The sequence below is a fragment of the Desmodus rotundus genome, chromosome 4, assembly GCF_022682495.2.
Source record: "Desmodus rotundus isolate HL8 chromosome 4, HLdesRot8A.1, whole genome shotgun sequence".
NCBI lineage: Eukaryota > Metazoa > Chordata > Mammalia > Chiroptera > Phyllostomidae > Desmodus > Desmodus rotundus.
This window is the reverse complement of record NC_071390.1, coordinates 46198156-46223516: the sequence shown is the minus strand read 5'-3', so window position 1 is coordinate 46223516 and position 25361 is coordinate 46198156. Positions and strand designations below refer to the sequence as shown.

Genomic DNA, 25361 nt, shown 5'->3' with positions numbered 1-25361 from the left:
TGTTGCTTACAAAATATTTTCCTGTGTGATATTTAGAGACATTAATATTTGTTTACCAATTTAAAAATTTTCTCCCTTTCTTAAGCTTTTTTTTTCACCCATATTTTACCCCTTCTCTTTTCAACTACCAGCTTATTCCCTGTATCTATGGATCTGTTTCTGATTTGGTTTGTTTTTTGTTTTTAGATTCCACATATAAGTGAAAGCACATGGTGTTTGTCTTTCTCGGTTTGAATTATTTCACTTAGCATAGCACTCTAGGTCCATCCATACTGTTGCAAATGGAAAGATTTTATTTAGTTTTTATTGCTGAGTAATATTATATTATATATGCATATCACATCCTTTTTCTAAATCCCAAACTGAGGATTTTTTAAAATTGATTTGAGAGAGGAGGGCAGGAGGGGAGAGACATCAATGTGAGAAAGCAACGTAGTTGCCTACTGTACATGCCCCAACCTGGGATCCAACCGCAACCTAGGCACATGCCCTGACCTGGAATCCAATCTGCAGCCTTTTATAGGACAATAAAGGTGTATGGGACAAGGCCCCAACCAAATGAGCCACCGGGCCAGGACCCGTATGCTTTATCCCTTCATCTATCCATGAACACCTAGGTTGCTTCCACATCTTGGATGTGTTGCAGTGGACATCAGGGTGCATATATCTTCTTAAATTAGTGTTTTATTTTCTTTGGACAAATAATCCCAGAAGTGGAATTGCTTTGTCATTTGTCAGCCCTATTTTTAATTTTGTGAAGAACCTGTACAATGTTTCCTGGGGACCCAATTTACAATCCCTCGAACAGTGTATAAGGATTCCTTTTTCCCAGCATCCTCAAAAGCACTTATTTGTTGATTTATGGATGATGTTATGACTGGTGATATAACATGGTCACGTGATATCTCATTGTGGTTTCGATATGCATTTCCCTGATGATTAGTGATGTTGAACATGTTTTCATATGTCTGTTGGCCATTGGTATGTCCTCTTTGGAGAAATATTTACAGGTCCTTTGCACTTTTTTGAAATGGGATTGTTTGGTTTTTTGGTGTTAAGTTGCATGACATCCTTATATGTTTTGGAAATTGATCCCTTATCAGATATAGTTTGTCTTTTCATTTTGTTCATGGTTTCCTTCTCTGTGCAAAAACTTGTTAATCTGATATAGTATCATATGCTTATTTTTCCTTAAAATTATACTTTCAATGTATGAGTTTTAGTATACATAAAAATCTTAATTTAAAGTAAATTTATGGGTTTGTTTTAAATTGTGTAAAATACAACTAGATCATAAAAACTACCACTTTAAAATTATGATTGCTTAGTATGAATTTTCACAAAAAACTGAATCAATCTCAATTTAAGAAAAAATGTTACATAAGTAACATTTTATGTGATCTTGAATGTAGCAAGACTATTTTAATATTCCAGAATCAGTATTTCTATATTGGAATGTTACTCAGCCTTCTACGTCATCACCAGGACACTGCAATAGACAAAGTAGAGTGTTTTCTATCCTAATCCTTTTTTTTTCCAGTCTGTTAAAAACAAATCTCTCAGTATTCTCTGCTTTTTGGGTCATTGTCACTCTTCCATAAAATGGATACAAATGCCTAAAAAGGGGGCTATATATTTACCAACATACATAATTTAGGCTCTTATTTCATCCTGGGAAAGATATCACTTACAAAGTGTTGATCTATAAAATGTGAATTTTTAAGTGGAAAAAAAATAGGACTGAAGAATATATTGCAAGGGGCAGGAAAAATAATTTTCCTTCCACCTGTCTACAATCTTTGCTGAGACTTTCCAGTATTAAAAGGCAGATTATCGGTAGAAAAACAACCTGAAGTTTAATAGTATGTGTATCTCCTACACACACGGGAGATACCGCGAAAGCTGGGTGACCCCCGGATGGCCCTGACCACCATCTGAAACACTATCTCCAGCTAAAGACAAAAGGGAAAGAAGATATTGGCAGGTGAAGAGACAGGTTTTCAGACGAAGCACAGTAAATTAGGGTATGGTTGTTATTTGAATTTAAGTTCCTGCCTTCTGCATTAATAAGTTTCTACAGATTTTTTCATCCTTCTATTCCAGATACTGAGAAGGACACAGCCTAACAAATGGAGCTTTCCCTCATAATGTGAATTGCTCTTACAGAAGAGAAATTTGTAATTGGTTTTCAGAGCTTCTCTTCTGTCTGCTGTTTTCTTTTTGTTTGTTTGTTTTTAAAAAATCAGACTAAAATAATTGTAATATCAAAGAAGCATCTTAGGGGTGAAAAATTCTGCTTCTCTTTATTATTATGAGCAGAGATGTAGTAATGAAAAACACCAGCATCATTTCTACATATGTCAAGATTCCCCACTTGTCCAAAATACATAACATAATGAGAGATATAAAGACAGGTCTCATGCATACTTCTAACTTGTGAGCCCATGGACGGTGTTAATCTATGATGATTTTCTCCCACTTCAAACCAAATTGGATCTTAAAAATTTATCTAAAGTCAAGTCTCTGGTAATTGAAAAAAATGAAAAAGTTTTGCTCTTTCTAGTAAAATGTTACTGCTCAAGACTATTCTGGGTAAAAGAAATAATATTATAAATTTGGAGTGGTATAAATAAAATATGCTTATTTGAATAACTATTTTATGTGATTCCATTAAGTTTACATTTATGTCCATTGCTATGTGAAAATCTGATACATATTTCAAAACTACCAAAAAATTCTTCTTCCTTTCTCTTATTTTCCTTGCTTGTTTCTTTTTCCTTTCCTTATAAGAATAAGATAATATTTAAAATTTGAAACATTCAAAAATGAGGTATGCTATTAATTTAGAAAATGTGATGATAGTCATATATACATACATATATATGTGCATATATATGTATGCATGTGTGTGTATATATGTATGCAAACATACATATAACTTATATATGTTATCCAAGTTGATTTAATTAGTGTTTACACACTGTAGATTACTATTTCATATATCATTTATACATGAGCTAACATTAAATAAGTACATAAAACCTTTAGTTAACTTCCATAATTGGGAGTGTAGTTGTGCAAGGAAATACAGAATAACCAAGCATAAAAACTGACATGTAGGAATTTAAAATCATACACATATCCTCAACACAATCTAGAAAACCATAGGAATTTCAACAGAATATGGGCCTGGAGCTGCCAGGAGCATCCTTGATGCCTCACAGAGAAGTGTTATTGCCCTGGTCCCTGAACCCTTAGCATCTTTTTTTTTAATTAATTAATTTATTTTTATTCAGTTACAATTGTCTGCATTTTCTCCCCTTCCCTCCACCCCACCCCAGCTAGTCCCATCTCCCTCCCTCACCTCTACCCTCCCCCTTGATTTTGTCCTTGTGTCCTTTATAGTAGCTCCTATAGACCCCTCTCCCCACTATTCCCTCCCCACTCCCCTCTGGCTATTGTTATAATGTTCTTAATTTCAATGTCTCTGGTTATATTTTGTTTGCTTTTTTCTTTTGTTGATTATGTTCCAGTTAAAGGTGAGATCATATAGCCAAGTACTGGAAGCAACCTAAGTGCCCATCAGCAAATGAGTGGATCAAAAAATTATGGTACATTTACACAATGGAATTCTACGCAGCAGAGAGAAAGAAGGAGCTTATACCCTTTGCAAGGGCATGGATGGAACTGGAGAGCATTATGCTACGTGAAATAAGCCGGGCGGTGAGGGACAAATACCATATGACCTTTAGCATCTTGACTTAAAGTTTCCAATTCCCTGGCCCCATAGGATGGCAATGCAATGCACAACTTTTCAGAATCATACTATAAAATAAGGCCTGGCATATCAAAGACCTCCATTGCTTTTGAGTGAGTGATTTAGAATATAAGTAGTAATTTTCATCAATACATTTCAGAAAAGAATTTATAAAAATATGTGCCCAGCAAAACTGTGCAGAAAGTTAATTTCATAAATAGCTCAGAGAAAACTTACTCACCACAATGCATTTTTACAAGGCACATTTATATAAAACTGAAAATATTTCAACTGTGGTAATGTAAAGGCAATAAAACAACTCTAATGACTTTGATTCTTTCAAAATAAAGAAAATTCTAGTTTTTAATTCATTCAGTACCTGCTCTATACTGAGAAGTATATTAAGTTTAATACTAATTGCATGGAGTGGGGCCAGGAAAGATGTGGACTCGTAACAAATGCTATGAAATTACATATAACTTGGTTTTAAAATGAGACTGAGGCAAATATGCCAATGTTCTGATTTATTTTTGAGGCAATATCACAGGAAACTTGGAATAAAGAGACTTCTTATACTTATATACTCAGTATTCAAGTAATTTGTAATTTATTAAAATGGCTAGAAGCACCTACCAAACTCACTCAGAGATACATACATTAAAGACTCTTTCATTACCTTATCAGGTATTTGCAGTGGAGAAAGAAAAAGTAAATATTGCAACATAATTAAAGTTGCTCTGAGTCTTTTGACCCTAACTCAGTTACCTAAGACCTCGAAGGTTTTCGTCCTGTTTCTGTTCACCAATGATAGATGGAATATCGCTGACTAACATTTTAAAACTGAGCCACTTCAATCTGTTAAGTTTCTATATTCAAAAGAAAACAACAGAAACAAGATTGCCTTGGTCTAAATCACTTTAGAAGTGTTCTCATTTTTTTTTCCCTGAAATTTTGTTTTTGTTTGAAATGTTCACCCATTTTAAAATTTGTATGCATTCCACTGGACAGGATAGTACCATAGTATGTCCACATACTTACCTATCTTCTTTACTTGAACATTTATAAATGTTAAACCATTGACCACCCCCATCCCACTCCAGTCTCACTCCCCAGAATATGCCTAAGAAAGTGGCAGAGGTAAAAACCAATGGGTGTAGAATTAGCACTTATTCCACATATCAACAGGAAGTAGACAGGTCGGACCGGGAGTTATTTCTGAAAAGGTGTTTACATAGATTGGATCTAAAAGTATAGAAGTGATTTTTTATACCCAAGCCCATATAATTGCAATGTTTTGAAGGCAAACCTAATAAGCCACCCCAACATGAGCCACTTCAGCATACTTAATATTTTAAATTAACGTGCAAGAACAACACTCTGACACTCCTTCGTCCCCCTGAAAGCAGGAAATGAATCTCCCAAATGAAAAATACCCTGCCGGTGTTAGGAGTTTAGAAGGCATCCTCATCACTAGCAATAGATACTTTAGGCCCAGAAGGCTACAAACCAACCTTGTCAGTTCTCACTCATTTACTATCCCAAGCCCAAACTTCTTTGTTTTGCCAATTCTTTACAAATGTACTATTTCCTTGTCTAAAGCTTTAAAAGATGCCTGCTTTGGTTGTTTCTTTGAGATTTACTTTTTTATAGGGCTCTTTTTCATATAAAATTCAATGTCTTCTCCTCCTGTTAATCACTGTATTAGGCTGGCCAAACAACCTAAAAGGGAATTCAGTAAAAGGTCTGCCCTTGGATTTTATGCAACTTTTAAAATATTCTTAGTCATTAAAAGAGCTGAGAATGAAACAGTAATTGTATATTTTCAGAAATTATATTTTGTTATTAAAGACAGCTAGTGTCTCTTCTCTAGATTTTTGATTTTTTGACAAAAAAAATAATAATAGGCCCCTAATGATAATTCAGAAATTGTTCTGGCTATTATTCTAAATAAAATGTAAACTTTTTATTTTTCACAATTATTTAAGGGGTCTTGAGTAAAGTCCTCTTAGTATTTTTATCCCTCAGGATAAAAGCAATACAAGAGAGAGTTGCTTTAAAGAAAATCTATGTATGGAGATGAATTTTATTCTTTTGTGACTTAAGATAACATCAAAATTGGAGTCTGTGGTAACAGAATGTATTAGAAATTTCAAAAAGAAGAAAATCTCATTGATTTTTATAGTTCTCTGAAATTCTTTCCTGAGATTTTTTTTTCTTATTTTCTCTACAATTAATCGTTCCCTCATTGGACGGTCATACTGAACATAAAAAAGTGTAGATAATAAATTTGCAAATATTCTCAAGAAAACCAGTGATATGTATGTATGTATGTATGTATATATGTGTATATATATATACATTAGTATATTTTATTGATTATGCTATTATAGCTACCTCAACCTCATTTTTACTCCCCTTTACCCCCCCACCCTGCACCAGCATTCCCACCCCTAGTTCATGTCTGTGAGTCATACATATAGGTTCTTTGACTTCTCTATTTCCTAAACTATTTTTAACCTCACCCTGTCTACTTTGTACCTACCATTTATGCTTCTTATTCCCTGTAAAATTTCCCACCATCCTCCCCCTTTCCCTTCCCCACTGAAAACCCTCCATGTAACCTACATTTCTGTGGTTCTGTTCCTGTTCCAATTGTTTGTTTCAGATGCCTGAAACCACAGGCTTTAGCTTCCAAACCATGTATATACTGTTTTTCCCCCATATACATATTAATGCTAATGTTTAATATTTTTTATTGTTGTTCAGTTACAGTTGTCCCCATTTCCTCCCCACCTCCCACATTCAATCCTCTCCACCCCCATTGTCTTTGTCCATGGGTCCTTCGATAAAGTTTAATTGATGAATTAGTCACAGTGTGAGAGTAACAAAAATAACCAAGAATAAAATAGAATAATTATAACAATACACTGTAATAAAGTTATGTAAATGAATTTAGGATCATTACTAAATAAAATAAGAATTACTTGGTCATAAGCACTGTTTTGCTGTGACAATTAGATGGTTAATAAGTGACTAATGGCAGCCAGAATATATGGCATGCATATTCTGGACAAAGGAGTGATTCACTTCCTTGGCAGGACAGAGCAGGACAATATGACATCACACTACTGAGAAAGGCACACAATTTAAAATTTATAAATTATTTATTTCTATAATTTTTCTTTTAATATTTTCAGACTATAGGTGATGGAGGGTAACTGAAACTACAGAAAGGGAAACTGCAGATAAGGGGGGACCCTGCAAACCTGTTCAGAAGGCCGACTGAGGATGCTTTCCTTTCGCCACTCCCTGCTGTCTCTTTCTGTTCTGCTATATGAGTACGATTACAATGCATAGAAGTAGTTAAACACACAAGATGGCTTGGGAGTCTCTCTACCTCTTCAGAATATGGATGGCCCTATCTCTTGCTATGGGACTTTTCCAATGTTTAAAGCTATCTGTAGCTAGTCCTGTTAATTTTTCCCCTAAAATGCCAGCCCCATTCTTCTCAGTGGCAATAGTTTGTTTTTTCTTTCTTTTTTTTCCCCCCAGGTCATCAATGTGCCTACTTGCTGTCATCCAGAGATGATTGTCTCATTCCCCTTTACCACATACAGACTTCCTCAACTTTCCTTTCTGCTATGCTGACTCATGTGATCCATTCTGTAATGGGAAAGGATGCTGGGAAAGTGTCCTCTCAGATAAAAGGAAACAAAATCAACAAATATAAAGAGTCCTAGGTTTGCCAGTCTTTCCTTTTGCTTTCTCTCTGACTTGAAATACAGTTGTTTTGCTTATGGCTATAATACTCATTAGCACCCAGCAGACACGACATTGGAAAAATGACCAATTTTCAAGGGAAGGACAGAATTTAAGGATAGAAGGAGCTCAAACTTGGTGATACACATGAGATTTCAAACCAACCATTGAACCACATCAATCTAAGGATTTTATTAAAATAATACCATTAATAATAATAATAATAAATGCCAAAGTTATATAAGCAACTGTCCACATGTCATGGTTATGGTCATAGTAGCTAATAGTTAGTGAACAACTATTCAATAAATCATGGCTATGAGGGAAAAGATTTCCAATTTAGCAGTTCTCTATTTCTAGTGTCTTTGGAATCCCCTGAGGAGCTAATAAAAAATGCAGGTCTTCCACTTCTACCCTCTGAAATTTTTATTTAGAGGGTCTGAGGTTTGGTGCCAAGGTGATTCTGCTTCATTTGTTTGGTGGACTGTGTTTTGAGAAATACTTCAGTATGAGCTAAAAAACAATTATTGAAGAGTGGGTACAAGTGATTCCGAGAGTGGAGTTTACAGAGAGTAGAAACAACCTTCACACCCCATTGCATCCCACTTCCCATGTAGAACAACACAGTAAACTACACTGAGGGCAGGGGTTCCTTGTCGAGACTGCAAATTATACTGAGCACTCTAAGAGCTCTTCAACATTTTAAACAAGCTCTTACTTCACATGTTCACTGGAGAAACGTAAGAGGAATCGTATACTCACATTAGCTTGAATGATGACAAAGTAGCGTGTCTTATCTTCATAGTTGAGCCTTTTCCTTAACACTACATTTCCAGTCAACATGAGGGGAATTTCAAAGGTTTCATTGGATGCCTGCAAATAGGTAAAGGTACAGATCTGAAATCATTTGAATATAAGATGAATTAGAGAATTCAATGTTGTAGTTTAGTCCACTTGAAAGTTACAGAGGTCATGCTTGTCACCTGAAAATAGAACGTGAGTGTACGCTTCAGATTTAATATTCTTACTTCTCAAAACTTTTGATTTGGATCAATGGGTTTTATCAGAGTCCTTTGATAATGATAACCAGGAAATTTGTTCCTTGTGATAGTTTTTCTTTCATGTTGTTAGGTTATTGCTAAACTTAAGTCTAGTGATATGTCTTCCCTGTTAAATTATCTTTTCAGTATGTGTTTTTATCACCAAAGGGTTCAAGGATTCCAATGTGTGATTTCTATGTAATACCCCCTTTCAACACTGTGCCCATTCTGTATTCTCAGCACGTTCAAGTATTAAATACAATTATTAACTTGAAACACTGTTTATGTAAAGAAGAATCTGTATTTTAGGTTATTTTTAATTCAGATCTGAGAACTGCTGCTCATTAGTTGGCTCCCATCCTGTCAGGGATTGAGTTTCTTCCTGGTAACATGCATATCATAAGGGCAATCTCCAAGATGCCTTTCCTCAGTGTAAGACAGTGTATCACACCTCCTGCGAATATAATTTATAAGACCAGTGTCCTATCCTTATAAAGAACTTACATCACTCTTGTGTTTTAGTGTCATTTAGAAGATTAATAAAATAGTCTCTCAATAACCACAACAAATCAGTTTTACTTCCAGCATTAGAACATTCCTGCTTAGTTGAGTTGTGTAGTTGTGATTGTGCATGTGGTTGTGGGCACCAGATGAAATAGTTAGCTGGGATCTACATCAGATTGTTTCAGCAGGAGGAGGAAGAAGAGGAGAAACAGGACGGCAGGAAGGGGGAGGGAGAGGAAAAGGGAGAGGAGGAGAAGGAGGAGAAAGTAGGAGAGGAGCAAGGGAAGAAGGAAACAAGTGTGCATGTGTACACACTCAGCTGACACAGGAGAGTCACTTAGGAAATGAGACTTAATGAGACAACAGCCAACTCGAATCTCCCACCTCCAGCTTATTCAAGGAATTGTGGGCAAATTGACCTTCAATATCTATAGAAGATCTATAGATCTTCTCCCTCTTCCTCCGTCTTCTCTTCCCGATCTCCTCTCTTTCTGGTATACAGTCATACGCGGAGTACACATTTAATAATATATACTTTAAAATAATTTATTCTGTGGTAATATAAACAATTTTGCAGATCTTTCTTGGATATAGCCACTTAAAAATAATACTTTTAAATATAAATACAGAAAATGTATAATGAAGGATATTTACAGTTTAAAAAAAGGCATATGATATTTTCTCTAAATAGTTGCCTACTTAAACATTGCTGCTTATATCTATACAAGTGTGACTCAGTTATTCAAGGGGAGTGCAAAAACCAATTTAATATAAATGAGTTAATTAGTTAATAATTTCCATTTACACTGTGAAACACAACTCAATGTGTTGTCATGTGCCTATGCACATGTGTGTATGTACACACTGCACACACACACACATAAATTTTAGTATTCATGTGGAAGATAATGAAATACTGTGAATTGCTTATAAAAAAGACCCCTCATCCCCGGACTCAGAACTCTAAATGAGTTCAGATAACTGGGGAGGCTATGTGCCTAACTGGGATGAGCCCTGATTAATCTAAGCCATCCATTGTAATGCCACTCCACTTACCAGTGGTTTGTTTTGGAAATGTACATGAGGTATACTTCTAGGTAACATGGCAAATTTTTCTTAATAGTAAAAAGAGAGAAAGAAGGGAGAAAGCTCCCTTTTCTGCCCATGAATGCTGGTATACAGATAGAAAATTTGGAAGGTCAGCAGCCATTTGGGACTATCGATAGAATTAATGTAGAAGTAAATGATCTGCTAAGGATGACAGCGCAGAACAGAGAAATAGCCTGGATCTATTGTCTCTGTATTGCTGAACAAATACCGATACCCCCTCATCACTGAACATCCTATTATAGGAGATAATCCATGATCGTGTTGGCTAAGATACTTTTAATTTAGTTTTCTATGACTTACACCTAAAAGTACTTTGATACATGATGGTCTCTTGCCTATGTCTTCTCATCCCGTAGTCCCTTTTCCATGTTGGCCACGACTCTTCCCATCTGACATTTGCTCTTACTTATCTTCTGCCTAAACATTTTTTCTCTCAGTTCTTTACATAGAAAATCTTGTACGTCATACTTGTAAAAGCTTCCTTGTCATCCAATTTAGGGTTAAATTTTTGATCTGATGTTAGCTTATTTTTTCCAATTACTTGTTATTTGTGTATTTTCTGTTTCCCCTTATGGATTTTTCAAGAATATCAGTCAATGATACGGACATTTTTATATTTATGTTTCTAGCAAAGGAACTTAATGGGTGTTTATCTCGTTTTAGCTGAAAATTTCTGGTGAACATGTATAGATTTATTTCAAACAATATAATTCATAATTAGGAATTTTATTTTTCTTAAGAGCTCTTTTTAATTAAACTTATTCTTATTACCTAAGTCCATATTTTATAGATATCTGAGATTTTCCTTTTGCTATGTTTCATACATATTTATATTGTGAGAAACATGGAAACTATCAGTTTTATGATCAATATTGCTTGTGAATTATTAGATATAGAATGCCTTTGTATTACAGTTAACTATTTTATTTTATTTCTTTTTTATTTCAGAGCTGGTTATGTTAGTTTAATTAGTTGGCTTGATGTTTGCTGCTAGTGATCTAAGGACAGAGCCAAGGTAAGAATATACCTCACCAGACCTGTAACTGTGATGGTGAGAGGTGCTGGAATTTAGATAGCAAGGAAGACCTCTCTCTCTGTCTCTCAGGGGCTGTAATTTCTTATTGTTTTTCTATATCATTGTGAATTTAACCTCTTTCCTCCTCTCTCCTTCCCCTCCCAACTTTCCCCCACCTTCCTCTCCCTCTATTACCTTAAACCCTCTCCCCCACCTCCAACAAGGCTTTTCCTAGTTGTCCACATTAATGTTACAGTGCCATTATCTTTTACTTCCAGGAAATAGCACAAACCCTGTGTTCTGATCAGTCTGTAGTCAGTCCTAAGCTTGTCACTGATTAAATCAGATCATCATGCCTTTAAGCCGCTGATCCACCTATACGTTGGCTGGGATTGGTTGGGTTACTCCCCTAGCCTAATTGTCTTAAGTGAAAAGTGAGAGCATGTGGCCCCTCCCTGCTACACAGACATGCACATTTAAGGACACGTTAAAGGTTGCAATGCAGTTTAGTCAATCCTATTCTAGCCAATTACCTAGGAAATTGTATTTAGGAATTTCTGGTTGTCTTGAGAGGCATGCATGATCTAAAATTAACATCTCAGAGACTTGCAATGGAAAGAGTTTTCATTGTAAATTAGGAATAGTATGAATTTATTGGGCCATTAGACTGCCAGGATATAATGCAACCTATAAAAACATCATTTGAGTGTAAGATAGTAATCTACCTAAAAGTAAGCAATATCATTTTACTTAACCCAAAAGATTTTAATAATATCTGGTTTGCATTTTGATTTATATGAAAAACTGCTTGAAGATGATAATTTGTAAAACCTTTAATATTAAACTGTGGTTTTAAGTTCCTGACAGGAAATGCTAACATACTACAAAAAAAAATATGGATCATTTTTTTGTCAATTCTCTCAAAGCTATAAGGAATCAGGCATGCCACAAAAGAAAAGACAATCTACTTAGGAGTTGCTAAAAAATATTGCCATACAGTGGAACAACATTCTAATACCTCCAAGAAAGAAGCTACCCATGCGTGCTAGTCAAACGTCCTCAAGATTTTCTGAGTGGCAGCTGCAGTTAATAAGGACACTGCGCAGCTTACTCAGTCTGCTGGGGACTGCTTTAAAGGATTTGTCATCAGTTCCCTCTTTAACCCTTTAGGCCCAAACACTTGAAATGTTTAATAAACATCACACTATTCTGACATTTAAAAAATTAGATAAGGAAAGCGATGTGATGATCCATTGTATGAATAGTTTTATTAATATGACTGAACAACGACATTTAAAACATCAGCATGATACATATTACAACTGATTTATTCCATGTAAGATAAACTTCCCAAAATAAAAATTTCTGCAGAGCATGTAGTGACAAATTCTGACCTGTATTAAAAGTTTTTCTTCTCTTGTATTTAATTTTAAACAATGTAATTAGTTCAATGTATTATGGATAGCCTTGCTTTTCACAATAACTGTGATGAGCCTAGTATAAATTCTTCTAGTTTGCTGTCTAGGAGACTCTAATGATGAGGCATTTACAAAGTTACTTTGCTTGAATATATCAGTCGAGAAAATGTGGATTATGATGTAGAAACAAAACCCCCAAATTAATGGCTTAAATAAGAAATTTTTAGTGCTTGCTCTACAGATCTGTACTGACACATCTCAGCAAGTAGGCTCTGTTGATGCCACTCAGGGACTCAGGCTAATAGATGTTTCATGTCATCACATTGTTCTCCAACCACTGCAGCAGTGGGAGGGGAAATAGTGAATTGCACTTTGTTCTTTGAGCTCACATTTCATTAGTCAAAGAAAGCAATTTCTTCCACGAAAACAAAACAAAATACTCTGGCATGTCTTCAAAGAGAGGAAGAATGAGAACTTTTTGGAAACAGCATGAATGTTTTTGCTTTTAATGTGGTCAACCAGTTCAGAAGTTCCTTATCTCCAAACTTGTTCCTTCTTTATTTTAGATAAAATTAAATAAAAAGAATGACAAAGAAAACAAAGAGTCAATTTTAATTATTCTGATGCTGTTCCTAGATTAAATAAAAGTGCTTTGTTTTGCTGAAGAGTTTATAACTTTTGACCACAATTGAAATTCTATAATTTGGAATAGTAAAAGTGTTGACTTTTTTCTCATTCCACTTCTCTTAACATAATTGTCCACTCACATCATATATGTATGAATTATTAAGATCTTTTAACCATATATATGTATATGTATATTATGAATTATTAAGATCTTTTAACAATATATACATATGGTTAAAATATTGGTAAATGTACATATGGTTATATGTATATATGGTTAAAAGATCTTAATAATGTATATATGTATGTATGGTTAAAAGATCTTAATAATTCATATGACTGTCTTCGATTTAGCCTCTATTAAGATCAGAATAAAATGTCATTCCCTCTGTTTTGTAAATGTATTTAAAAATTTTTAAATACTTTTTCAAAGTAGACGTTTATATGACATTCACCAATTAGGATAATCATGCAGAAGGTTATATTAGGAATGACAGACAGATTCTTAAGGGAGCCCTCTCTATCCTTACTTCCTGATAAGCAGCTTTTCAGTTTTGTAATCCCTTCCCCTTGACTGTGGGCAGGACCTCTTACTTTCTTCTTACCAAGAGTATATTGTAGGTGATAAACTGTCACTCTTGTGATTGCCTCTTGTTACATAAGACTCCATCCTTCAAACAGACTAGCTCTGAGCACTTTCCTTGCAGCTTTGATGAAAGAAGCAGTCAAGGAACTAAGGGTCATCTGTAAGAGCTGAGAGTAGCCTCCAGCCAACAGATAGCAAGAAGCCAAAGCCCTCTGTTCTGCAACCACACAGAAAATCATTCTGACAGAAATCTGAATTTACTTGCAAGGGAATTCTTGTTTAATGAATCTGCCATTTGAGAACTAATCTGGTCAACTCTTAGATTTCAACCTTGTGAGAGACTAAGCAGAGAGCCAGCTAAGCTATTCCCAGAGTCTTAAGGCACAGACACTGTGAGAAAACAAGTGTGTGTTGTCTTGAGCCACTGAGTTTATGATAGCTTGTTATACAGAAATAGACAACTAGCCCTGGCCAGTGTGGCTCAGTCATCGGTTGGAGCATTGTCCCATACACCGAAAAGTCATGGATTCTAATCCTGGTCAGGGTGCGTACCTAGGTTGCGTGATTAATCCCCAGTTTGGGTGCGTACAGGAGGCAACTGATCCGTGTTTCTCTCTCACATCTCTCCCTCTCTCTCTCTTTTTCCCCCTTCCTGTCTCTCTAAAAGTCAATAAACATATATTTAAAAAATAGGTAACTAATACATTATGCTATTCCCTAAAACATATCTGAAGGATTGGTGGTGACATGTAGTAATGGTAATTGATAACTACTACATCTTCTGAGTCTTCAACTTAATAATTTAAAAGGTGAAAGATTTATATGATCTGAAGAGAAACCAGAGTATCAACTTAATAATTTAAAGTGGTATTATATTTTATATTTCTCATGTGTAAAGAAACACATGAGATGGTATCTTTACATGTATTCTTGTATTGAAAAGACTTATGAATAGACAACTCAAGTTTCTGACTTTCTCAATGCTTTCTCCAATTTTCCCTTTTTTAATACAGAAAACAGCCTGAGGTAGATTTGAAATGTCAGTGCTTCTGGTTATAAACTAGTGCTGAGGGCAAATTAGATGACAGCTTATCATTGCAGCTACACAGTCTTTGATGAAATAAATATATATTCTCTTTTGTTGTTAAAACTTTGAAACATTTCCATCATTGATGCTATTGCCCAATTTTTAGAAAAGGGATAATTTAGAATCAAAAATGAGGAAAGTACTAGTTTTCTAAAGATATATTGAAGAAAGGAACTTATTTGGAATTAATTGGTCTGCTTCTGTGTAGCTGATTAACCTGTATTTCAACTCAGTCTTTCCATTAATAACACCTATGAACTCTGGACAAAATGCAAAAGACAAATAAACAGAAAATACTTGACATTCCTGAAGCGATAAGCAGAGCAGGCATTCTGGAGGAGATTGAAAGAAGAGACAATGTGAATGAGTTTCCTGCTTTATGGTAGTTAGCTTGAGAGAGTCCTGAATTTAGTACTTTAAGTCTGCTGGGACTGCTTTAGTACTAAAATACTTTTTAGTACTTTAAGGGGGCAGTTACAACTCTGATAGAAAGCCTGAAGTCTTTCTGTCCTGAAGGAGCAGGATATAGATTTTTGGTACAACTAAAACTGATAGAAAGTGAGGTGGAAATATTGGGAAAGATAAAGCCAGAAAGAAGAGAAAAAAATTGGTCTTATAAACCATGTCCAAATCTGAGATCCAAGATGGCGGTGGAGTAGGTGGATATTACACTCATCAATGATACATCTGATAAGTGGTTAATATCCAAAATTTATTAAAAACTTATACAACTCAACACACACACACACAAATACAATTGTAAATGAGCAAAGGATCTGAATAAAGACCTCTCCAAAGAGGTCATATAGATGACCGATAGACATATGAAAAGATTCTCAAAGTCACTAATCCTCAGAGGAATGCAAATTCAAATCTCAATGAGATATCACCTCATATTTGTCAGAATGAGTATCATCAATGAATCAACAAGCAACAAGTGTTGGTGAAGATGTGGAGAAAAGAACACCCTCCTGCTCGTTGGTGGGAATGCAGACAAGTGCAGCCACTGTGGAAAACAGTATGGGATTTTCTCAAAAAATTAAAACTCTAATTTTCTCATGAGCAGTGATTCAAGTTTTAGGAATATATCACAGGAAACCCAAAACACTGATTTGAAAGAATATATACACTCCTGTGTTCATTGCAGCATCATTTGCAATAGTCAAGATGTGGAAGCAGCCCAAGTTCCCATTAGTAGGTGAGTGGATAAAATAACTATGGTGCATTTACAGAATGGAATACTACTCATCCATAAAAAAGAAGGAAATCTTACCTTTTCCAATAGCATGGATGAACCTGGATAGTATTATGCTAAGTGAAATAAACTAGTCAGAAAAAGAAAAAATACCATGTAATTTCAATATGGAATCTAATGAGCTAAAAATATAAATACAATAGAAACAGACTCATAAATACAGGAAACAGACTGACAGCTGTTGGGGATGGGCACTTGCAGTGCTTGTGATAGAGGTGATGGGATTAAGCTAAAAAGAAAACCTAGAGAAAGACAACAGTATGGTGATTACCAGAGGGAGAGACTATGGGGGAGGGGCAGGTAGAAGAGGGTAAAAAGGGGGATAAATGGTGATGGAAGGAGAGACTTTGGGTGAGTAACAAACACACTATACGATATTCAGATACTGTATTATAGAATTATTCACCTGAAACCTATATAATTTTATTAACCAATGTCACCTTGATGAATGCAATAAAAAAATGAAAAGAAAAAAAATACGTCCAAATCTTTAGTTGATCTTGAAACCACATCTGCATGGGGCAGACTATAAACAGATAATATAAGAAAAAAATATGTACTGAATTGAGATTTGAGCTGCACTGAAGAGTTTTCAGTTTGAATCAAATCAATTTCTTTGTGAAGATAAAACGAACAAACAAAAAATCTTCTCAGCAGAATAAAATGGAATCAAGAGTCTCTCCACAATGTAACATTTACAATGTCCAGGGTAGAGTCCAAAACGACTTGATATATGATGAACCAGAAAATGCGATCTCTTTTCAAGATGGGAAAATAATCAGGGAAGACCAATGTTAGAACAAGAAGACAAGGAATTTAAATCAGCTGTTCATAACTATGTCTGTGCTAAGAGATGTAAAAATAAATCATAGCCAAGAAATACAAACTATAAAAATATAGAAAATGAAGACATGATTATTCTCTCTGAAATTAAAAAAAAAACAAACACTGAATAGGTTTAACAGTAGAATGTAGATGACAGAGAAGACAGTAAACTTCAATACAGATCAATAGGAAATAGTTGCAGATAAGTAATTAAAATACATTGAAAATATTTGAACAGGGCCTGTATCTATGGAACAATATTTAAATTCCTAACATTCTTGTAGTTGGAGTCTCAGAGGAAGAAGAATCAGAGAAATAGGCATAAAAATATTAAACAAATGATGACTGATAATTTAACTGATGAAAAAGAAATTCAGAGATTAAAGAAGGTCAGTAATCCACCCCAAAATAGATAATTACAAAAAATAATACACTTTCACGTGCCATAGGTGAGGTGCCAAACAGTCAAGATTAAAAGAAAATCTTGAAAATAGCTAGAGGAAAATGACATATTTCATATGGGGAAACATGATTCAAATTTCTATTGACTTCTCCTATCAGAAACACTGAAGGCCAGTGTTTAAAGTGATGGGAAGAATGGACTCAAAAGACAATGTATTCCTGTAAGGCAGAAGTGATTTTTGCAAATTTTTACAAGGATAAAGCAGATTCTGTAAATCGATGAAGCACTTTGGGCTATAAACAGCTGTACATGTGTTGTCTGAGTGGTAGGATTCATTCCTCATGAGCAAGCAGCAGCTCAACTCAAGCTGATAGCTGTCTTGTTGGAAATCAGGACTAGTGTTGTCATATTTTTATTTCTTAAGAGAGAAGAAAAACCAAAATTTGGATGTGAAATTGGCTCAAAAAATTATTTAAAATAGCTTGTGGCCAAATTAAATGTTTGTGATTTAAATCAAATCCAGGTCACTAATTTGTGATTTCTGCTAATGAGTAACATAACATAAATTGTTTTAAGTAGAATAGAGCAATCTACACTTATTACAACTTACCCTACAGTATAAGATTAACTTGAAAGAAATTATAATTATGGTCGCAAAAGCCAGAAGTGACCATATTTTCAGGTTAAATATGTTTGTATTATATACAATTTGTTGACATTAAGAAATTAGTAGGAGAATATTATGTTGCTATAATGTAGACAGAAATACTAATAATGAACAGTGGAAGAATATTAAAACCATCAGTTATTTCTCTCATAGATCTTAAGAGAAAAACCTGGTACTGGGTTTGCAGTAAGTTTCTATGATGACTAAAGAGGGATTCTCCCTGTAAGGATGTGATTTGGTTAATGTTTTCTCCTCCAATATACCCCATGGTAAATGCTGCCGTGATGTCTTATTTTGCCTCATTGAATTAAAACCATGCCCAGAGAACATCTTTATCTATTCCACCATAGAGCTAGCTTGCTGAAGTACATTTTTCTTTTTTCTTTTTCTTTTTCATAATTTGGAAACTGCGTGTGGCTGATTGGCTTATCCAATCTGTAGGCACTAAAAGGTATATAATGTATTTGATGTCAAACCTATAAATCTATGAAAGGGAAAAGCATTCAGAAGGAATTACTGCACAGCTAACAAGGAATTTGTCTCACAAAATGTCAAAAAGATAGCTTCTCTTTTTAAGTAATAAATTTTGTCTCATACTATATCTAAACCTTGGGTAGTTTTTTTTTTTTTAATGCAATGTAATAAATGTTTTCCTAATCTATATGGTCTGGCCATTCTATACTTGGCTGGAAGGTTTCATTTTTACAGCTTGAGGAGTAAAGATTAGGAAATGACCTTCATAAAATGTAAGCTAGGGACATGGCACACACACATAATTAATTCTTAAAAAAACCTGAATAGTAAAGAAAATAAATGGGTTAGTCATAGAATATGCAGTCAGCTGTCTGTTTCTACTTTTAAAGAAAATCTGCTTCTCATGCCTTTTTTTCTATGCTGTTTCTTTGATCTTTTCCACTCTGTTTCACGTGTAACCCTTGTCTTCCTTATTGTCCTTCACTGTCCCTTTCACATTACCTCCCCATCTCTCCCCGTCATTGCCTTTGACTACAAACATGTAGAGACATAATTTGGGGGGGGGGGAGAAAAGTGCTGTGTTTTCATTTTCTCTTCATTGTTTTGGGAAATTTTAACCCAACTATTTTATAAGAACACAACAGAGAAAGAGTAGAACACACGCTACTCTGAAATCAGAGTCCTGACTTTCTAGCTGGGAAGTGGCTGTGTGGTACCAGGCAAATCAGCTCACCTAGGAGCCTGCTTTCTCTCCTGTGCAATAGAGATACTACTAATAACCAAAAGATTTGTGAGAATAAAATGAGAAAATTCACTCACAATTCACTTAATTGTCACAATAAATTTGTGAGGTAGATCTTATTGTGAATTCTTAGTCTCTACAGGCATAGTAATTTCTGGTTGGTTGTTTAAAGCTTATATAAGAAATATATAATTTAAAAATAAAGGCACAATATTTTCTCCACCACTTTTTAGATTCCTAAGTAACATAAAGGAGAAGCATTAATTTAGAAAACCCTCTTAAGTTATTTTACAACTATGCCTTGGGGAGCTCATGATGTTCTGAGCAGCTGTCTTGGGAAAAGAGGAAGAAAAGATGGCAGGCAGGACTTCCAGCTTTGGCTTCAACAAAACAATTCTGATTTTATCTGTATTAAGTATCATATATCACTGGAAGAATAATTTAACACTCTAAAGAACCCATGGTTAGAGGTTTTGTCCTTTTCTCTACCTTAGGTGTCATTGGCGGGGGAGTGGAAACAGTGGTGTTAATTTCTAAGTTCCATAAAGCAAATGAATTACATTGGTTATGTCCAATGATTTATTTAGAATGCTTAGGAGTCCACAAACATAATGAAAATTTTCTAAAAATTACATGTTATACCTAAAATCCATTTTAAGCTCTTACCTACGAATACCATAAAAATTACCTCTTCAAAATATAGCACACATTTAAAAGAATGCAATTTTGAGAGAACATTTAATTATACTATTATTACTAATGTGATTCTAGGAGCTGAGTAACAGAATAATACACTAAATATTAGGTAAAGTAAACATTGATTCTATTCCTCATAGAGAAGTCACAGTGCGCGTAGGTATTTACATACCGGGTCATCTGGGTTGTACTGAATAACATACTCTATCTGTCCGTTTGGGCCATCATCTATATCTGTAGCTCCATTGTCTCCTGAAAATCCTGTAAATATCGTGGTGCCAACTGGAGTGAGCTGAAAGGAAAATAAAAGGAAAACTGTGAATTCTCATTTCAATAGCAGCACACTAGAATTGTTCCAGCACAAAAACCAGCCCTAATGCACAAAGGAAGAGAGCAGGCAGCTGCCCATGACCACAGACCTGGAGTGATTCACGATAACACTTGCAAACCTTACAGAAAAGCTCTTATAAAGTCTGAGATTTCCAACACCATGTTTCTCGCTTTGGGTTAGAGAAATAGAAGGCCCAGATTCAGTCTGAAACACATTTGGACCAATTTATGACCATCAGAATCTTAGCCCCTGTAGAGAAAATGCATCTGTTGTTCCTCCTTAAAAAAATGATGCATTAAGTTACCCACAAGCTATAATTTATATTGTATGTGGAAGTGAATTACTTTATTTTAAAATGAAAAACCATTTCAGGGAGATCAGTGAAATCCAGTTTGGTAATTACATGCAAGTGGAGAGCTTAAGTAAGAGAGTTGAAGACAACAGATGTCCCACCTACCAGAGGAGAAAGAGAGCTGGGAGTTTCTTCAGAGCCCACATTATTAGTTGAGTAGGAAGCTATCATGTGACAAGGGTTGGCAAGATGGTCATATATTTTCATTTGGATTAAAACAACAACAACAAAACTTAATGGGGCATATGCAACCAGGATTTGGTGTTTGATTTTATTTCTTATTGATCTCTGCTCTAGAATTACTGTTGTTTGATCTTAGCTGTAGGTCTTTGCACAACATGTTCCTACAGCCGAAGTCTCCAGTCCTCAGGCTTCAGTTACATTTCACTTATTTCATGTATCACTTTCTCCTAAACCATCTCTGACTTAACATTTCCCTAAACCGCTTTTGAACAAGGCACTCTTTTTGTTTGGCTTCGATTTTACACTTTACATTCTTAATCATTGCTCTGTTCAAATGAATAAACTAATTTTGTCAGCATACATCAGATCTCTGCCACAGAGCAGAGACTTTTAAATATTGTTTGGAGATATGTTTTGCTAGTTTTTTAAAATATATTTTTACTTTTTTATTGTTGTTCAAATACAGTTGTCTCCACTTTCCCCTCACTATTCCTCTCCCTGCCCTACCCATCCCCATCTCCCACCCTCCATCCTACCCTGCTTTGGCTTTGTCCATGTGTCCTTTAGAGATGTTCCTTGATGACCCTCCCCACTTCCCTCTGGTTACTGTAAGTTTGTTCTTTATTTGAATGTCTCTGGTTATATTTTGCTTTCTTCTTTGTTTCGTTGATTAGATTCCACTTATAGATGAGATCATATGGTATATGTCTTTCACCACCTTTCACTTAGCATAATGCTCTCCAGTTCCATCCATGATGTCATGAAGGGTAGAAGTTCCTTCTTTCTTTCTGCTGCATAGAATTCCATTGTGTAAATGTAGCATAGTTTTTTTGATCCACTCATTTACTGGTGGACACATAGGTGGCTTCCAGCGCTTGGCTATTGTAAACTTTGCGGCTGTGAACATCAGGGTGCATAGGTTCTTTTGAATTGGTGTTTCTGGGATTCCTTCATGGAGAAATAATTTCAGAGAAATAAAAAAGAGTCATCTCATGAACTTCTATTTTTAGCAGCTACAAACCCAAATGTCTGCAGGGATCCATCAGGTAATGTAAGTGAAACAAGCCTGATGGGAGTGATGCCAACTCTGGAGCATGTCCCCTCTCTAAGGTGGCAGGGGCTCCTCAGCACCTGCAAACTCTGGCTAGAATGGAATAAGGAGCCGATGTTACTAGGTCTTCTGATAGTCTAATTTGTTAAGAAATCTCTTGGTTCTAAGGTTGGCAACAGATTTTAGAGAATTAAATTATAAATTTAATGGGGCAAATAAAATACATCCACTGGCACAATAACTTCTGCAGTTTGCAGCCTCCGATTTAGAAAAATAAATACAATTATGATTAAAGAAATATAGTAAAAGTACAAAGTACAACAGTGGTAGATTTCAGCCACTTATTTCATTTAGTGGGGATTTCTAAAGTTTGCAGCTTTAAAAGGCAAATTTTGACTTTCTGCAGGTCAAAGAGGACAGAGAATGAGGTGAGAGGAGACAGCTTATAGCACATACAACACTGAAAGACCATTGGGGGATGGGTTTAGCAGGAAGGTTGTTAACTAAAGGGCTTCAAAGCCAACGTTTATATATATTTTAATGTAACATCTGTCCCAAACAACATTGTTCTCTTTCATGAAAATTCTATCGCTCTTATGCAGCTATAATTTGATTTTTAAGTTATGTAATTTTAAAATTGAATGACAACCATTTGTTTCTAGATACCTAATAATACAAACTTGAAGTATTTCATCAAAGATCTTTCTTTTTTGCCAAAGAAAACAACTGTGTCATGGGTTAAATCAGAACTAAAGTGGATTCGTAACTAGGCTGTAACAATACATCCATGATGTACACTTAGATGGTGGACATGTTCAGATATGAGCTAGGGTTTAGAATATTTGAAACTAATATAATATAAATGCCTTTGGAAAAAAGGAGCTAAGGCATTTTGCATTAATACGGGAAGTCTAGGGACTTGAAAAGAGCTCTGATGCAACAGCCTATACTACATGCACACACGCAAAAGAGAGTTGGAATACACAAAATGGTGTTAAAAACTAGCTGATTTCAGAATCCTATTTCATTAATTTTCTTTATGTACACCCAACAGAAATAGGCACATATGTATATGCACACGCAAATTACCACACTATAAATACACACACACGTTTCCCTTATTTATTCTCATTACAGGTGACGTGGCACACTGGTGTTCCGTGAATTTTGGGTTATGTGGGGGTTGAAATCTTCCCATGACATCCGGGTAGTTTATTATAATGCATGGTCCTGTACGTCATCCACAGTTTTCAGGACACATCTGCCATGCAGATGGCCATGGTCTGTGTCCTTCAACATTTCGACAAGTCTCACACATATAAATTTGGCTTTCTGAAGGGCATTTTATGCATGGGATGGTTATCAGATTGGGCAGCTGCCTGAGGGTATCACTTAGTTATACAGTTCATGTGTTCTTTCACAAATGATTTTATACAGCTATGGAGAAATACAGAAAATGCATAGATAAAGCAAATGTAAGAGTTAAAGAAAGTCAAGGCAAGAAAATTCCACATTATGAAAAGCTGCAGGAGAGGCCCTGGACTGATAGCTCAGTCAGTTTCAGTGTTGTCCCAATTCTCCAAGGTTGTGGATTTCATCCTTGGTCTCCATGTTTCGCTCTCTCTCCCCTCTTTCCTCTCTCTCTAAAATTAGTTTTTCAAAAATATGCATAAGAGAAATTAGAATGTGAATATAAAAGGTGAGCAGGTCTCAGTTAACTGTTCAGGTATCTTATATTTTATAACCCATAGCTACTTAAGCCAGCCTAAAAATTACAAACTCGGCTCCAAACAGTGAACATTCGTCCTTACTAATCTTACTTGGCTATATATCCTCACAGAATCACAGTGTCCACAGTTTCATATAAATACAGTTGATTTGCAATATCCACAGTAGTAACGTTCTAGAAATTTACCACGAATAACTAACAAATACTAAATCATTGCTCCTGGGGGAATCAGGGCTATTACCTTGCTAGGGGAATACAGGGTTAGGTTCTTGTGAGCCTCTGGTTACATTTTCATCAACTGACCAATACATAAGCTTATTTTATGTGTGTTTTTGTTTAAAGACACCTTACTTAATATGTTTATTCTATTGTAGGTGCTATCTATTGCATTTTTCACTGTTTATTGAATTTTTCAACTCCAGAATTTCCGTTTGTTTCATTTTGATGACTTCTATCTGTTAAATGTTTCGTCTATTGTTTCATGATTTTATTGTATTGTCTTTCTGTGTTTCTGTTTGTTGTTATTCATTTAGGTTCCCTGCCACAGTTATTCTGAGTTCTTTGTCAGGTAAATCGCCAATTGCTGTGTGTTCGAGTTGGATTACAGCAGGTCTTTGCCTTATGTGATGACAGGTTCCCTTGATTCTTCATCTTCCTTGGAGTTTTGTGTTGCTGCTTTTACATTTTGAGATATTAGACATCTCAAATTTTTCATAATTATTACTGGGTTGGAGATTTTTTGTTGTTGCTGGTCCTGTTTACGGCTGGGATTTTCTGTAACCTTGTTTAAATATACCTGCTCCAAGACTATACTTTCAAGAATCATTTCTATAGTTCATATATGTACATGTTCCAGCCTTTTCGCTACCTCTGTGGCTGAATTCTTAAACTTCTATATCTGCTCTGGTTGCAACTCACCAGGCTGGCTGCTGGAAACCTCGTGTTTTCCAGAAGACAGCACTGTAGTCAAGTTGTGGTTTTGCCCTTGCTCACAGTCCTGGGCCTGAATTTCTGAACACACTTGCTGTTTACCAGAGCTCTCTCTCACCACTACACTGGGGAATGGGGCACATGAAGAGTTGGTCACAGTGTGGGGAGTGGTGTGGGCTTAGCACCCAGGGTGTTAGGAGGGCCCACAGGTCAAGTGGGGGGGGATACTTTCATGATGTTCCCTGAGCGGCCTGTGGGCAGCTTTACTGCTGGAGTCATGAACAAAGTCAGCAAGAACCACATCCTTTTTATGCTTTTGGATGTTCTTATCTTTCTCTTTCCAAATATGCTCCCTCCTGTGAGTCATGGAGGTGGAGGTCCTGCCCCTGTAATCTGGGTGTTTTGGGGAGAAGTCCCACCAGCTAGTTAGGCACTGTATAGCCTTGGAGAGACAACCGGCACTGACCAAGTTTACCTTAAAGTCTTTAACGCTTCCCAATTTCAAATTTGTATTATGTTTGTTGTTGTTATTGCAAACAGAGTGCTGGCATCTCTCCTCAGACAGGCTGGACTTTAAATAACAAAGGCTTTCTCATCCATGGCTCTCTACCCAAGCCAGCATTCCCCAGGTCTGCCCACACCACTGTCAACAGGGCTTGGGACCAGTTTGTTGGCTTCTGTTAGTTCCGTACCCCCAAGAGAGCTTGGCCTGATTACCCAACGTGCAGGTGGGTGGGATTACTTCCAGATCCCTTGGCTTATGCTGCATCCTGCAATTACCACAGAGGTGCTTTGTCCGTGGCTGGATGCTGATTTTTAT

The 25361-nt window shown here is 35.7% G+C and overlaps 1 protein-coding gene across 1 annotated transcript in view; it reads right to left on the bottom strand.

The window, feature by feature from the left end:
• Positions 1-25361, bottom strand: part of PCDH15 (protocadherin related 15) — an 870634-nt gene that overhangs the window by 397898 nt on the left and 447375 nt on the right. Inside the window, exons 9-10 of the mRNA XM_053923048.1 lie at positions 20138-20257; positions 8279-8389 (exon numbers count right to left, since the gene is read on the bottom strand). Of these exons, the coding sequence (XP_053779023.1) occupies positions 8279-8389; positions 20138-20257 (231 nt within the window). The remainder of the gene's footprint in view (positions 1-8278; positions 8390-20137; positions 20258-25361) is intronic.